Source organism: Apostichopus japonicus, chromosome 19, assembly GCF_037975245.1.
Source record: "Apostichopus japonicus isolate 1M-3 chromosome 19, ASM3797524v1, whole genome shotgun sequence".
In the NCBI taxonomy this organism is placed as follows: Eukaryota; Metazoa; Echinodermata; class Holothuroidea; order Aspidochirotida; family Stichopodidae; genus Apostichopus; species Apostichopus japonicus.
In genome coordinates, this window is record NC_092579.1 from 5931896 (window position 1) to 5946590 (window position 14695).

The 14695-nt window shown below is 36.3% G+C and overlaps 1 protein-coding gene across 1 annotated transcript; it reads left to right on the forward strand.

Moving 5' to 3' along the window:
- Nucleotides 1–572: 572 nt before the first annotated feature.
- On the forward strand, nucleotides 573–13968 carry LOC139960197 (HUWE1-associated protein modifying stress responses-like). The gene is made up of 4 exons (XM_071958383.1): nucleotides 573–1075; nucleotides 2107–2199; nucleotides 8567–8857; nucleotides 9767–13968. The coding sequence occupies exons 1-4, from the start codon at nucleotides 886–888 to the stop codon at nucleotides 9946–9948; spliced, it is 756 nt and encodes a 251-aa protein (XP_071814484.1). The 5' UTR covers nucleotides 573–885; the 3' UTR covers nucleotides 9949–13968.
- The last annotated feature ends 727 nt before the right edge of the window (nucleotides 13969–14695 follow it).

The window sequence follows — 14695 nt, forward strand, 5'->3', positions numbered from 1 at the left end:
GGAGAACCCCACCTATGGCTACGCCGGTAGTCAAGTTGTATCGCCATGTGAGAGGGCACAGTGTGGACTTTCTGATATGGCGCCGTTGGCAATATCTGCCAATGTACTCTACGCTATTTAATTCCCGTTTGTCGTTCAAATCTATTAATTTCTGTTCACGGGAAGATTGGCATTTCGTTATACGGTTGGATGTGGATCCAACCACTGCCATTCCCAACCGCTTCCAACTGCAGTGGGTCGAACCCTTTTATTGTTTACATGTTACGTCATATGTTATGGACTCGAAATAGGCAGGACGATGACGGAAGAGAAATCATTTAAATAGGACAGATGATAACTTTCCAACCTAGAATATCTTCTTCTTTTTTTTTTTAGCATAAAACTAGTTCTTTAGTAGGCATTATATATTTTTATTAAAAAATAATAATTCAAAAGTATCGAAAAGACATAATTAGATTATAATTATAATAATAATATTCAATAATATTTTACCTGGTAAATAACTGACACTGATGCGCAACAATTTCCCGACAGCTGCACAGTTCAGTACTAAATTTGTATGTAGCCGTTACCATTCCTCCCTTATATTCGTATCCTACTGTACTTGGTGAAAATGGTTAGGGTTATTGGTATTAGACGCGTTCGAACTTACATTGTATACATCATGTACACAAGTCGATACTAGTCTATATGTATGTCCGTACAGTTCGCATACGTACGTTGTATTCATTTGTGATAACGAATTCGTAATGTTAGGACTTTTCCACACCGCTCTGTATGATAAGGGCGTCACTTTCTCATATTTAGCTTACTTTTAGACTTTCCTGATTGAAAATTTTGAATTTTATCACCTTTTTCAACGCATGTTGTCTCGAGGATTGTGATATGTCGGAAAATAAAGACAAAGGAGAAGAAGGAGTGGGTGATTGTAGAACTTGTGAACAAATGTGTTTGGAACAGTTGGACAGGGAATGTAACTTAGACGAAAGGTTGAAAGAAGAGAAACGTTTTGCATCAGAAAATCTGTGGTATCAATTCCAAAACAGTGCTAGTGCCGTTACGGCATTGTACAAAGGTATACATAATTCACCACTTCATTTGTTAATTTTTCATTCTTGGAAAGAAGGATTTAAACTTATTCTAACCTATGCTATGACTTACTTAGGCTTAACTTAAGCTTAGTCACTTACCAGTGCCTACGAGTTAGGCTATAAGCCTAACCACAGATTTTGCTAATGGCCTAACATTTATGTCGATAATAGATCTAGTATGCAGAGTGTTAAACCTTAGCAGAATAAACCTATTCAGTCTTTTGTCACCCTAAATGATACTCTTGAACTTTGAAGGCCTGGCTCTATAATGGTGTCATACATCGAAAGTTAGGCTATGCCGAACGCTACGTCAAGGTTGCGATGTTAAGTAAGAAGCACCAATGTGAATATTGTTTTACGAAATAACGTTAATGATGATGTCTCATATTTTGTTCTGTGGTACACCATAGTTTTATCTGGTGTACCGCTACTTTGTGGAATTGATGGATTGATTGGATTCCCCAGAATGAGTTGGCACAAGCCTAGCACACCAAAGCTTTTTCAAAGTGGTTCCAATTTGACTTCTAAACAGGTCTATGGCAACTGTAGTGTCAATAACTAAATACAATAACAAAGACTAGCAGGTAATACATGTGCTTCATTACAGAATACCCTGCAACTCTTGAATCTCACAGATGATTACAGGAAGTCCCTATACTAAACAATGTAGTGTGGATCTCATAAAGCCCCTGTGTGTGTGAGTTGTGGGATATTCTGCAATTGCTTCAAAACATGAGCATATATATGTCTATTGCCATATGTTTTGTTTTGTTCTATTATTAGCCTACAGAAGAGCTATGTCAGACTTGAATTTTGGCCTCTCTCTTATTCAATTTCGGTCATTTTAATGGATATAGCTGGGTTTTCATCAGACTCTTCAGTTGTAAGTTTTATATTTTTGTGAAATATCTGTGCATATGATTCACTTTCAAGCCTGACCCAGTCTCTAATTTAACTTATCAAGCTCAGTAACGACACTTTTCTACCCTCTTTTCCCATTTTTTTGTTCTTGCAGAAAGAGAGCGATCTCAATCATCTCATGATGGGCAGGTTCCACTGTGGCTAGTTTTTCAGAATGCAGCAACTAATGTTACTAAATTATACAAAGGTGAGACATGATAGAGTTCTATGCATTGCTACAGTATTCTATAGATAAGTTGCTATTTTACCTGTACCCTATATTGTACTGATTTGTTATCCTGTAACTGTTTCGGACAATGTATTGCGAGGGCAGACTTTGCTGATTTAATGGCAATCACATTCAATAAGTTGGCAAACAAAGTTGTTTGCCATTACTTTCCACTCAAAATGTACATCTTGCTGAGCACTGATAAGAAACTTAGCATGACCCAGAAAATTACTTACAGTAATTTGGCAAAACTTTTCTAGACCTTTCAAGAAACTTTTAATATAAAGTGAAGGAGGGGCTTACCTAAAAGTTGATCTTTGTAAAGTGAGATGAAACTATCTTTTTTGAGCACTACTCTAAGTTCCTATAATTAAAAATGAAAAACATAATTTAAGTTTTGGTGTTTAAATACTGTTAGGTCTATACTGTATATAAATTTACTGTTCTAGCAGGCTTGTACAATCGCAACGTAACCCTTTAATAGATGTGATGCAGTCTATACGAATTGGCGTTCCTTTCAGCCATTCAGCATTTTAACACAAAGGCTTTTGTTAATCGAAACAGTTGGAGGGTTTCCTTGTAAGCTCAAGAATGGCTCAGAAGTTCAGAACACTTCAACAGCTTCAATATTTTTATTACTTCTGAAAGTCCATTTCCCCTGCAATCACTATGGGATACTTCAATTGAGATTTGCACAAATCTAAAATAGTTTGCATTTATTTGCACACATATCCTAAATAGCTGGATTTGTTTTCATGTCAGTGGCGAACTCGTTAATGATGCGTTACAACTTCCTTACTGTCTTTGTCATGTTTGGTCTCCATATTCTTTCATTGCCTGCATACTGTAGCAATACATTTGGTTGAAATACCACTCAAGTTTTCGATGGGCTGGTAGAGGAAAAAGGAAACAGGATACTAATGTACAGTTCTTTGCTGCACAGCGTACCTACTACCTTTTTTTAAGTCTTGTGGCTTGGCTTAGAACTTGGAGGTTTCTCGTTTAAATAAAAAAGTAAGACACTCCAAAGCTTAACAATAATATGTACAGTAAGCACTAAAAGGTAGTAGTTTCGGTATAGATCCTGTGAGTTGTCTGAATTCACAGCATTAGTGTTGAATACACAAGACGTGGCAACTTTGCAGTGTAAAAACATAGAAACTACACTTAATGGTATACTATTGGAATATCTGAACTTTATCCTAGTCTGAGTGTCGTTTTTCAATTATACTGTGAATAATTAAAAGAATAATGTTCCTTCCGCATTTTGTTTCCAGAACAGAGTAATATATACTGTACATAATTTTAAGTTTCTTAAGGAAGAAGCCTGAGAGTTACATGTTTTTTTTTAGTTTGCTAACATTCTTGGGGGGGGGGGGAGAAGTGGTGGGGGAGGGGAACCTTCAGAGGGATCAATTTCACTTTTGACAATGATTTTCATCAATATAGAAGGTCAGGCCTAGAATCTCAATTTTAGCAACTAAAAGCTAAAAATGCAAATGCTCAGAAAATCTACTAGCTGAATTTCAGGAACTCACTGTCATTCTCCAGTGTTACTAAGCACATCGGAAGTCACTGGCATTCTTCAGTGTTACTAAGCACATCGGAAGTCACTGGCATTCTCCAGTTTTACTAAGCACATCGGATGTCACTGGCATTCTCCAGTGTTACTAAGCACATCGGAAATCACTGGCATTCTCCAGTGTTACTAAGCACATCGGAAATCACTGGCATTCTCCAGTGTTACTAAGCATATCGGAAGTCACTGGCATTCTCCAGTGTTACTAAGCACATCGGAACTCACTGGCATTCTCCAGTGTTACTATTAGCATATCGGAAGTCACTGGCATTCACCAGTGTTTACTACTTAGGGGCACATCGGAACTCACTAAACAGGCTTATAAGAGCAGCCCAATTATACTTGTTGATAATAAGCAGTCATGTACAGTAGGGCCTATGTAAGGTTTTGGAATGCATGCTGATATTTTTAGTAATGATTGTTTCCAGACATGTAGTGATGTTCTTAATGTCTTCTGATTGCTAAAAGACATGTACAGTAGTGATGTTCTTAATGTCTTCTGATTGCTAACAGGCATGTAGTGATGTTCTTAATGTCTACTGATTGCTAAAAGGCATGTACAGTAGTGATGTTCTTAATGTCTTCTGATTGCTAACAGACATGTAGTGATGTTCTTAATGTCTTCTGATTGCTAAAAGACATGTACAGTAGTGATGTTCTTAATGTCTTCTGATTGCTAACAGACATGTAGTGATGTTCTTAATGTCTACTGATTGCTAACATATGTACAGTAGTGATGTTCTTAATGTCTACTGATTGCTAACAGACATGTAGTGATGTTCTTAATGTCTACTGATTTGTTAACAGACATGTACAGTAGTGATGTTCTTAATGTCTTCTGATTGCTAACAGACATGTAGTGATGTTCTTAATGTCTTCTGATTGCTAAAAGACATGTACAGTAGTGATGTTCTTAATGTCTTCTGATTGCTAACAGACATGTAGTGATGTTCTTAATGTCTACTGATTGCTAAAAGGCATGTACAGTAGTGATGTTCTTAATGTCTTCTGATGCTAACAGACATGTAGTGATGTTCTTAATGTCTACTGATTGCTAAAAGACATGTACAGTAGTGATGTTCTTAATGTCTTTTGATTGCTAACAGACATGTAGTGATGTTCTGAATGTCTACTGATTGCTAAAAGGCATGTACAGTAGTGATGTTCTTAATGTCTTCTGATTGCTAACAGACATGTAGTGATGTTCTTAATGTCTACTGATTTGTTAACAGACATGTAGTGATGTTCTTAATGTCTACTGATTGCTAAAAGGCATGTACAGTAGTGATGTTCTTAATGTCTTCTGATGCTAACAGACATGTAGTGATGTTCTTAATGTCTACTGATTGCTAAAAGACATGTACAGTAGTGATGTTCTTAATGTCTTCTGATTGCTAACAGACATGTAGTGATGTTCTGAATGTCTACTGATTGCTAAAAGGCATGTACAGTAGTGATGTTCTTAATGTCTTCTGATTGCTAACAGACATGTAGTGATGTTCTTAATGTCTACTGATTTGTTAACAGACATGTAGTGATGTTCTTAATGTCTACTGATTGCTAAAAGACATGTACAGTAGTGACGTTCTTAATGTCTTCTGATTGCTAACAGACATGTAGTAATGTTCTTAATGTCTTCTGATTGCTAACAGACATGTAGTGATGTTCTTAATGTCTACTGATTGCTAAAAGACATGTACAGTAGTGATGTTCTTAATGTCTTCTGATTGCTAACAGACATGTAGTGATGTTCTTAATGTCTTCTGATTGCTAACAGATATGTACAGTAGTGATGTTCTTAATGTCTACTGATTGCTAACAGACATGTAGTGATGTTTAATGTCTACTGATTTGTTAACAGACATGTAGTGATGTTCTTAATGTCTTCTGATTGCTAATAGACATGTAGTGATGTTCTTAATGTCTACTGATTGCTAAAAGACATGTACAGTAGTGATGTTCTTAATGTCTTCTGATTGCTAACAGACATGTAGTGATGTTCTTAATGTCTACTGATTGCTAAAAGGCATGTACAGTAGTGATGTTCTTAATGTCTTCTGATTGCTAACAGACATGTAGTGATGTTCTTAATGTCTACTGATTGCTAACAGACATGTGTGATGTTCTTAATGTCTTCTGATTGCTAACAGACATGTAGTGATGTTCTTAATGTCTACTGATTTGTTAACAGACATGTAGTGATGTTCTTAATGTCTACTGATTGCTAAAAGACATGTACAGTAGTGACGTTCTTAATGTCTTCTGATTGCTAACAGACATGTAGTGATGTTCTTAATGTCTTCTGATTGCTAACAGACATGTAGTGATGTTCTTAATGTCTTCTGATTGCTAAAAGACATGTACAGTAGTGATGTTCTTAATGTCTTCTGATTGCTAACAGACATGTAGTGATGTTCTTAATGTCTTCTGATTGCTAAAAGACATGTACAGTAGTGATGTTCTTAATGTCTTCTGATTGCTAAAAGACATGTAGTGATGTTCTTAATGTCTTCTGATTGCTAACAGATATGTACAGTAGTGCTGTTCTTAATGCCTACTGATTGCTAACAGTTATTAATGTAGTGTAGACAAGTGTGGTAGAGTAATTAACATTTAATTTCCCATAAAACTGGAAAAGAAGTAAACGTTACGCCCTGTTTATCTTTGCTAGCTGTTGGTTTGATTTTCAAAGCAGTGACATTGACATGAAGCACAATGTCACTGAAGGATCATGCAAGGTTTTCAGAATTGCCATTTTCATTTCATGGAATCTGTTTTGTTCATGCACAAAGAGAACCAATTTCTCTCTGGACTGACAGTCGTTTACCTTTGTTTTGGACAAACTTTTGCAGGAGATCTGCACGCAGTAACGTTGTATGAATGAGGAAGTAGTTTTCCAGTATACAAATACTGTTCTTTTCATAACACTGACAGTTTGTGTCTGGTGTGCATTTCGTGAACTGGTTTTGTCTTTCTCTGACATTCACTTCAAGTTTAATTTTTTTAAATTTATGATTCCCAATTTTAATTTTTTTAATTTTTATTGTGTTGTTATTATTAGAATATATTTATCATTAAAAAAATGTTAATTTATTATTTAGTTCATTAATTTATAGTTATTATTTAATTTAATATTTATTTGAGTTTAATTTTCAATTTAACTCTGACATCCACTTTAATAACAAAAGTAATTATATAAATTTTACAGATTGAGGAGATTTATTTAATACATGTTTGTATATTTAGCATGCCAGTACTAAACAGCCCTTAGGCAGCAAACTATAACAGCACAGTTTTAAAGTGCTAAGTTTTCAGGGGTTGTTTTTTCCATCTCATTTATCGTAGTTCTGCCTCATGTAATAGATAATACTCTGGGAAATACGGATATCGTTCTTATAAAGTAGCTAGATTTGTTAGACAATGGAACATCTTGTGTCATGCAATTGAGATGAGCTCAAAATAAGTCACTAGCTCAGTATGTTAGTAAGTACTACAGTACAGTAGATGTGTCATAGCATTTCCATGCCATAGCATGTATGAAAAGCAGGCTGAAAATACCCCATATTTTCAAGAAGTGTCTCTAGTTGTTATTTTCATTTTATTGTAAAATTAGTTCTTTAGTATAATAAGTATATTATATACAATAGTGTTAGTACAGTATACAGTACTGTAGTAGTGTACCGTCTCTAGTTGTTATGGTCCCAGTTGATGAAGGGGGGTTGGCATAACTCACATTTGATTAGAAACAATGCAATCTTGCATCTGGGAGGTGTGAGGAGATGAAAACTATGAAACCTCCCTTTTAGGGACAATGATATGAAGACCAGTTCAAGGACCAGTCATAAAGGAATAATATTACTTGATAACTTCACCCCCCCCCCCCCCCTCCGCTCCTTCCTCTGTGGTTGGAATTAAGGTCAGGATAGTTTTCTTATCAAAGATACCACTGTCAAACTTCTTCTGTCTTTTAATAGCATAAGTATTGATGGACCTGTTTGGATTTTATAGAACCCCTGCAAACGCCTTTGCCTTAAAGTACCCACCAAATTTTTTGCAGATCCCCTGAAGGTCCTCATACCCCAGGTGGAGAAAGTTGGAACTTTGTGCATACATGTTACGTTTAGGTAACCTCGTTGTTTCCCCCGATGGGTTTAAATATCCTTTGTAAAAAGCTCCCAATATTGTGACTTTAGCATCCAAATTTGTTACGACCGTAGTACCATTTCTGTGAGTGACACAGTGGTGTTCAAAATCTGTGAATAAATTCCATCTCTTCCGTTATCAACTTAAAAATAGACAGTTGCCTACCACGGTACCACATAACTACTCTTTGGCTCTTATTCGAAAATCTCCTCTATTCTGATTGGTCACCAAATTTTTACAGATCCCCTGAAGGTCCTCAAACCCCAGGTGGAGAAAGATGGGACTTAGTGCATACATTTTACGTTTAGGTAACCTCGTTGTTTCCCCCAATGGGTTTAAATATCCTTTGTAAATAGCTCCCAATATTGTGACTTTAGCATCCAAATTTGTTACGACTGTAGTACCATTTCGGTGAGTGACACTGTGGTGTTCAAACTCCGTGAATAAATTCCATTTCTTCCTTTATCAATTTAAAAATAGACAGTTGCCTACCACGTAACTACTCTTTGACTCTAACTCAAATCTCTCTATTCTGATTGGTTAGTCGGTTTTGCACTGTGCCATGTGTTCCTCTTCGCTCTTGATGTTATGTACCAACACACGGTTTTACCTTTTGCTTCACAGATAGTATAGAATCTCACAGACGTAGTCTAGATCTGGGTATTAAAATAGGCCAACAGAGGCGGACGAGAGACGTGGTAGCCTGGGCCAAGAAGAGGAGACGGTTTATTCATAAGGAGGACCTGCTAGCATTTCTCTGCGGTAACTCCCCGCCTTCAAGACCTCGAGGCGTCCAGCTGCCCAGAAGCTCATCGGATAGATCATCTCCTCGTTCGCATACGCCGTCCTCGCCTCCCAGAGAACAGGACACTGGAGATGAACTGCAAACATTCAGAGATGCTCTAGCTTTGCACGGTCAGTTTTTCAGACTCTTTTTATTTTGAAAATTTCTTTTGTAAGTTAATAATATCTGCCAATCTCTCATAATCCTATAAAACCTTCAAATCCTCTCTTTAGGTATAAGTGTGATGCAACATGGCAGAGAGTACTTTTGGTATTCACACTTGGTGTAGCAATATGGAAGGCTCTGAATCCTTCCCCACCCCCCCCCCCCTCCCCCTCTATTAAATAAAATGGTTCCTTTGTACAAAATCTGCTATATGTCTGCACTTTTATAGCAATTTGCCCAGTTTGATCAGAATTTTGCTATGGGATTTCTGATGAATTATTTCTTGCATGGTACTGTAACATTTGGGTCGCTTTTGATGAAGAGTTGTTCTGTAGTGAAGCTGCTGATCCACAGCAATGACCGCTTAGCCTCAATGGACAAGAGTGTGATATTGATTCCAAGCAAGCTAAGAGTAAATTTCGTCATGCTCACAAAACTTATGGGGAAAGCTATAGACCCCTACTGTAGTTGGTATATCTATGCCTGTCTGTTTGTCTGTCTGACTGTCTGTCTGTGTTGGACTTTGTGCCTGATGTACTCTCAGTTAACAGCATGGGTACCAAAGCCCACTTCATTGAACACACAATGCTACCTTTTCTATAATTCCATGTTTTTGCACCACTCAGCCCCTTTCCTGTTTCCTTGAAGTTGAATCCCACTAGGATAACGACTTTTGTTTCAGGTGTCTCTGGATCTTTTTTGTGAAAAGTTGCATTTGAGTATCCAAGGTGATTATCTGTAGAGTGACTATATGATTAAATTCACCATATCTGCTTGCCTGGGTTATGTGCTTACCTATTGTGTGGCTCTAGTAACAAACCAAAATTTCACTTTGATTAAAATGTTTCTTTTTTTCTTCTTCTCTCCATGTATAGGACTGAATGGAGCCATGGCCAATGTAGGTGTTTCTCAATCACCCCCACATTCTAGGAGGAGACACAGCAGTTCTCTACAAGACCTTGAGGACGTTCTTAGCAACTCGCAGGATGCCAGAAAGAGGAACACAATCGAAACTCTTCCAGATTCACCATCTCCAAAGCGATCAAGATACTTATGATGTCTCCCTAGAAAAAAAAAACGCAAAAAAAAACTGCTCGTACAACAAAGAAAGAAAAAAAAGAACTTTGGTTTTCGGAGTCGAGTTCCGCTGCTGTTTCTGATGTCATCAGACCCGTTAAAAATGTTTGTCGGATAAGTTTCGGTGCTTATTTCATAACCGTGCAAAAAGGGAAAAAAATGGTGATGATTAAACAAAAACCAAAAAAAAAATTAATATAGATATATATACATATATATATATATACATACACACTGAAACCAGATTTCAATGAGGAATTCCTTTGTCACTGTGGAAAGCCTGTGTTCTTAAAATTGCTGAAGATTGTGTGCAAAAGCATGTGTGGCAAATGGTTGTACATGTTGCAAAACAATAGCCTCAAGCTTTGGCTATTTTTTTTTTTAATCTTCTGTTTATCGTTTACTTTTCTGTTTCTTACTTATGATGTAAGGAACACTTACTGTAGTAAACACTTCACATTAATTACAGTCAAACCATATTGTCGTATGTCATTCAATCATCGATATTTTTTGGGGGGGAAGTGAACCTTTTAGTTTATCTTATCCTTTGTTTATGTGTAACCTAATAGCTCGGTCTGTTACCTTTCTTTTACCTTCCAGACAGCTATATGAGGCAAGAGAGTCATTTGCCTTTTTATTATTATTGATGGTCTATGGTTGCTTTTAAGATTGTATTAGGATGTGTTTTCACTATTTACAGACTAAAAAATGTGAATTAATTTGTTAAAGATAACACCATCATCATGCCATACTGTGTGCTTCAGATCCACATCATTACTATGGTTTGATAGTTATACACCAATGTGGCATTAAAGGCCATAAGTTGTGTAATGTGAAAATTAAACAAATGCCCATTTTGGCCTCAAAAAATGACAGTTAACAGAAACCAAAAGCATGTAAAAATATGTGCATGAACATGATTGTTATTTGACATGCATGATTCCTTTGTGCCTTGATGTCTTATCTTTGTTTTCTTGAATTATCCAACAAATATATAATAGTTCTTGGCTTTTACAGAACATACTTAACTCTCATTCTTAAGGTAACATGGATAAGATGCTTCCTCTGAAAGCAACGAAACTTTACCAAACACAGAATTAAACAAGCATGTTTCATTTAATTTGAAATCGAAACCTTGTCCCGCAACTTTGAAAATTCTTTACCAATGTTTGGAATACACACTTGAAACCAGCATTATTCCAAATACACTACCTCTCAAGTGAAGTGATTTTTTTTTAAATTTGCCTCTATCTTCACTTCCCCGCCTCACAAATCATCTTTTCAAATTTTTACGCTTCTTTATAAATTGTGATGTGATATAACCAGTCATGAAACTCACTCTACTCAGCCATAAACCTAGTTTTGCAAAATGAAAAAATTTTCCTTGTGGAACTTTATAGTACAGTGTAAGTCACCGACTGGACACGTCTAGAAAACTGGGCCTCTGAAACTGAGTCATATATATGTGTCAGTGTCTGAAGATTTTATAAGTCTAAGTCATCGAAGTGTAACACAGACCTTGTAAAAAAAAAAAAAAATTTCCATTGACACTTTATTCTTAATCAGTTAATTCTTTGGCATCGTGACATTTTATGGCTTTGTAAATATCTATAGGAATGGCTCAATGATGGCTGGCTGTAAAGACATCATATTTGATGTAATGATACTGTGTGTCAGTTTGTCTGTCTGTTAATGTCATTCCTCCATCTGTTGTTGGGAAGGTAATTTATTCAACTATGAAGACACGACTGTAGTCTGTTTGCAGCGTGCGGATAATCTCACAGAAGTGGGAAGAATGCTCGGCTTCAAACAATCACCCACAACAATTGTTCAGTATAAATTAGTGTGTTTACCATCATGCTCCCCCTTCTTGGTTACCATCCCCCCACACCCCCCCCCCCCACATCCCTTCCCATTCTGTATGAAACAATTTTGCTGTAGAGTCTTCAAGTAACAAAGTTGCTGCCATGTTAATGTTACTCATGAAGATAAAGCAACATGTCATTTGCTGTACAATTGGTTATATTGATCCGGGGTCAAAGTTGAATGTGAAATCTTAATAGGTACCTCAAGAGGCTTTAACTGATTCATCATCATAATAGTTAATGAAAATGCCAGAAGTTCTGGAAAGTACTTTTTTGGAACGATGTGACTGTTCTGGTAATTCACAGACATCAAAGGGGGGCACATTTAGACAATTATCTCTGTGAGACAGAATGGGTTCATGGGTAATAGTCAATGTCGATTGAAGTTTCAGCAAGAGTTGTCATCGTGTAACTTTCTAGCATATTTTGTGGACTTAATACTGGTGACCTATAACAATATGGTCAGTGTTATCGTTTTATACACAGAGTGTTTATACAGGATACATTAATGAATTAACTTTATTATTATTGTTATGATTATTGCAATGTGAAATTGAGTGAAACAGTTTTTGCATATTCAAGAGACAGTTTTAAATATTCATGTAGTATCGAACTTAGCAGACAATATACTGATTTTGTACTTGTAATGATTACCCATTCAATGCTATTTGAAGTGAAGCAGATTGTAATGTTATAGTCTGGTCTCCTTGAACAGTCGTAGCCCTGATGGTCAATACGTACAGTAAAAACGGGATTATCTACAACACGTTGGGACTTGCAGAATGTCGAGAAATGTGAACAAAAATCAGTTGATAACAAAATATATATATATATATATATCCAGTTACTAAAGTTTCTAATACTGAAGTACAGAATTGTCATAATTCACTTCATTTTAAGGTACTAGTGATATTGATTACTTGTGTCAAGTCACTTTGTTATCTCAATTGTAACTCCACTTTGAAAACTATGGACTCTAGCCTACAAATCTGTACTACCCTTGTCTCAAGTGTTGTTTTGCCATTGTATCTATCCGTAGGTGTTACAATCACATGATGGTTTGTTTTTGGATCTGACTAATCCAGATAATTAGATGTTCTGGATAATCCTGTACTTAGCGGCTAACTACTAACAAATACAACAAGTTACACAGAGGACAAACTCTTGATGATATCATAATATGGGTTATGAACCTGTACACTCAGGCTCCCCATGAACTACTGTAATGGCATATATCTATCTGACTACATAAACTGTTTGAGGTCAAATATTAAATATGGAGAATGTAAACATGTTTTGCTCTTACACAGGATATGGGAAATGAATCAGTGGTGTCTTAACATGTTTTCTACACGTTTACCATTATGAAATTTTACATTTTTGGACAACATTGGACAGAACCATCTCTAACTCAGTGTATATGTGTTTGACAGAAGCGGTTTATTGTATGTACAAACACTTGAGAGATTGTGAGAACAGAAAACTGTTTGAAGGGTTTATACTCGGCGATTATTTATTGCAAAGATCTCACGGATGGCATATTGTACTTCCCATGATGCTCTCCTGAGTCTCTTCATTACAATTGTTCTTGTAACGACATCACCAAAGACTACATTGTGTGTGTAGAACGTTATGGTCTACATTCATTGAGAAAGGCATTCAAATATATATGGAAGAGGCATGCATTGTCCCTCATTGAGACAAGTTAACCATACTCAGTTCCCCGGAATAGCTCAGATCATCAGGAAAAGAACCTGTTGATAAAGTTAAGCAATGGGGTTTAGCCAGGGTATCAACCGATAGCCATTAAAATAACTTTGACTTAGTTTCTCCTTTTTTTTAAATTTATTTCCCATTTGATTTGATTTATTTTTTGGGTAAAAGAATGATATTTCTGGTTGCCATGGGATCCTAAACATTGACCTCAGGATGACTGTGAGCCTGCCACTGGTTTAAATCTAGTTCCAGCTGAAAACTTTTCTTCAAGTTTCTTTGTAATTTCCCAGTCTTGTCCTCTTGTTATTCATGTTCATACAGTTTTGCTTTGGTTTTGGTGAGATGACGATTGGAGGCAAAACCAAATCACTGAGCAGTACTATGCACTTTGAAAGTGAATTGCGACTAAAACTTAGTAAAGGGGAAAAAAAGAATGCGAAAGTAGCAATTCAGTTATGTATCTTCTTAGAATGTAGCCTTATTGTAGTAGAGTGGTATATATATGACAGGATCTCATAGCGGGATTTGACCACAGGTGGAACGTTAAAGGGATATTCCAGTGGTAGCTGGACAGTGTGACATGAATGTGGAGGAGACAAAATATTCTTCACTTTTAGTTAAACCCATTTCTCATTTTTTTTTTTTTTTCATCTTTCATATTCACTCATAAAATTTCACAAATCTGTAGATGCAAAACGCTTAAAAAGACGTGTTTTGGTTCTAAAGATGCGGAAAATTTGGCAGCAAACAGTGAACCTCTACCTCCAGGATATCCCTTTAATATGTGTTTTGTGTAAAGATACATACTGAAAAGGTACCCCATGGTTGCCTGAAATGCCCTCTTGTCCTGTCTCTGTCCCTTCTTGCATGTCCTAGGCCAATTTTTTTTTTTTCGATAAGGATTAATCGTATTATTTCAGTTTCGGCTGAATTGAAACCGAAACAATCCATTAATATGAATTTTGCTACCTTTCCTGTTAGTATATGCATTTTGAAAATGTTCATGACAAAAGTTTTCCTAACAGTGAGAATGTTTTGATATCAGCTCATTTGTGAGATTTTTCTCTTGAAGTTAAGAATTGAGTAATCCTGAATTTAAGATTTTTTTTTTAGCACATCAGGGAAAGGGGGGCGGGGGAGGGGAGT

Bases quoted from the DNA above. Each gene is read 5' to 3' on its own strand.
- LOC139960197 (XM_071958383.1), top strand. From the start codon at position 886: ATGTCGGAAAATAAAGACAAAGGAGAAGAAGGAGTGGGTGATTGTAGA. The intron at 2,200-8,566 runs GTGAGACATGAT...TTTGCTTCACAG, and splicing joins TGTTACTAAATTATACAAAG to ATAGTATAGAATCTCACAGA. The intron at 8,858-9,766 runs GTCAGTTTTTCA...CTCCATGTATAG, and splicing joins AGATGCTCTAGCTTTGCACG to GACTGAATGGAGCCATGGCC.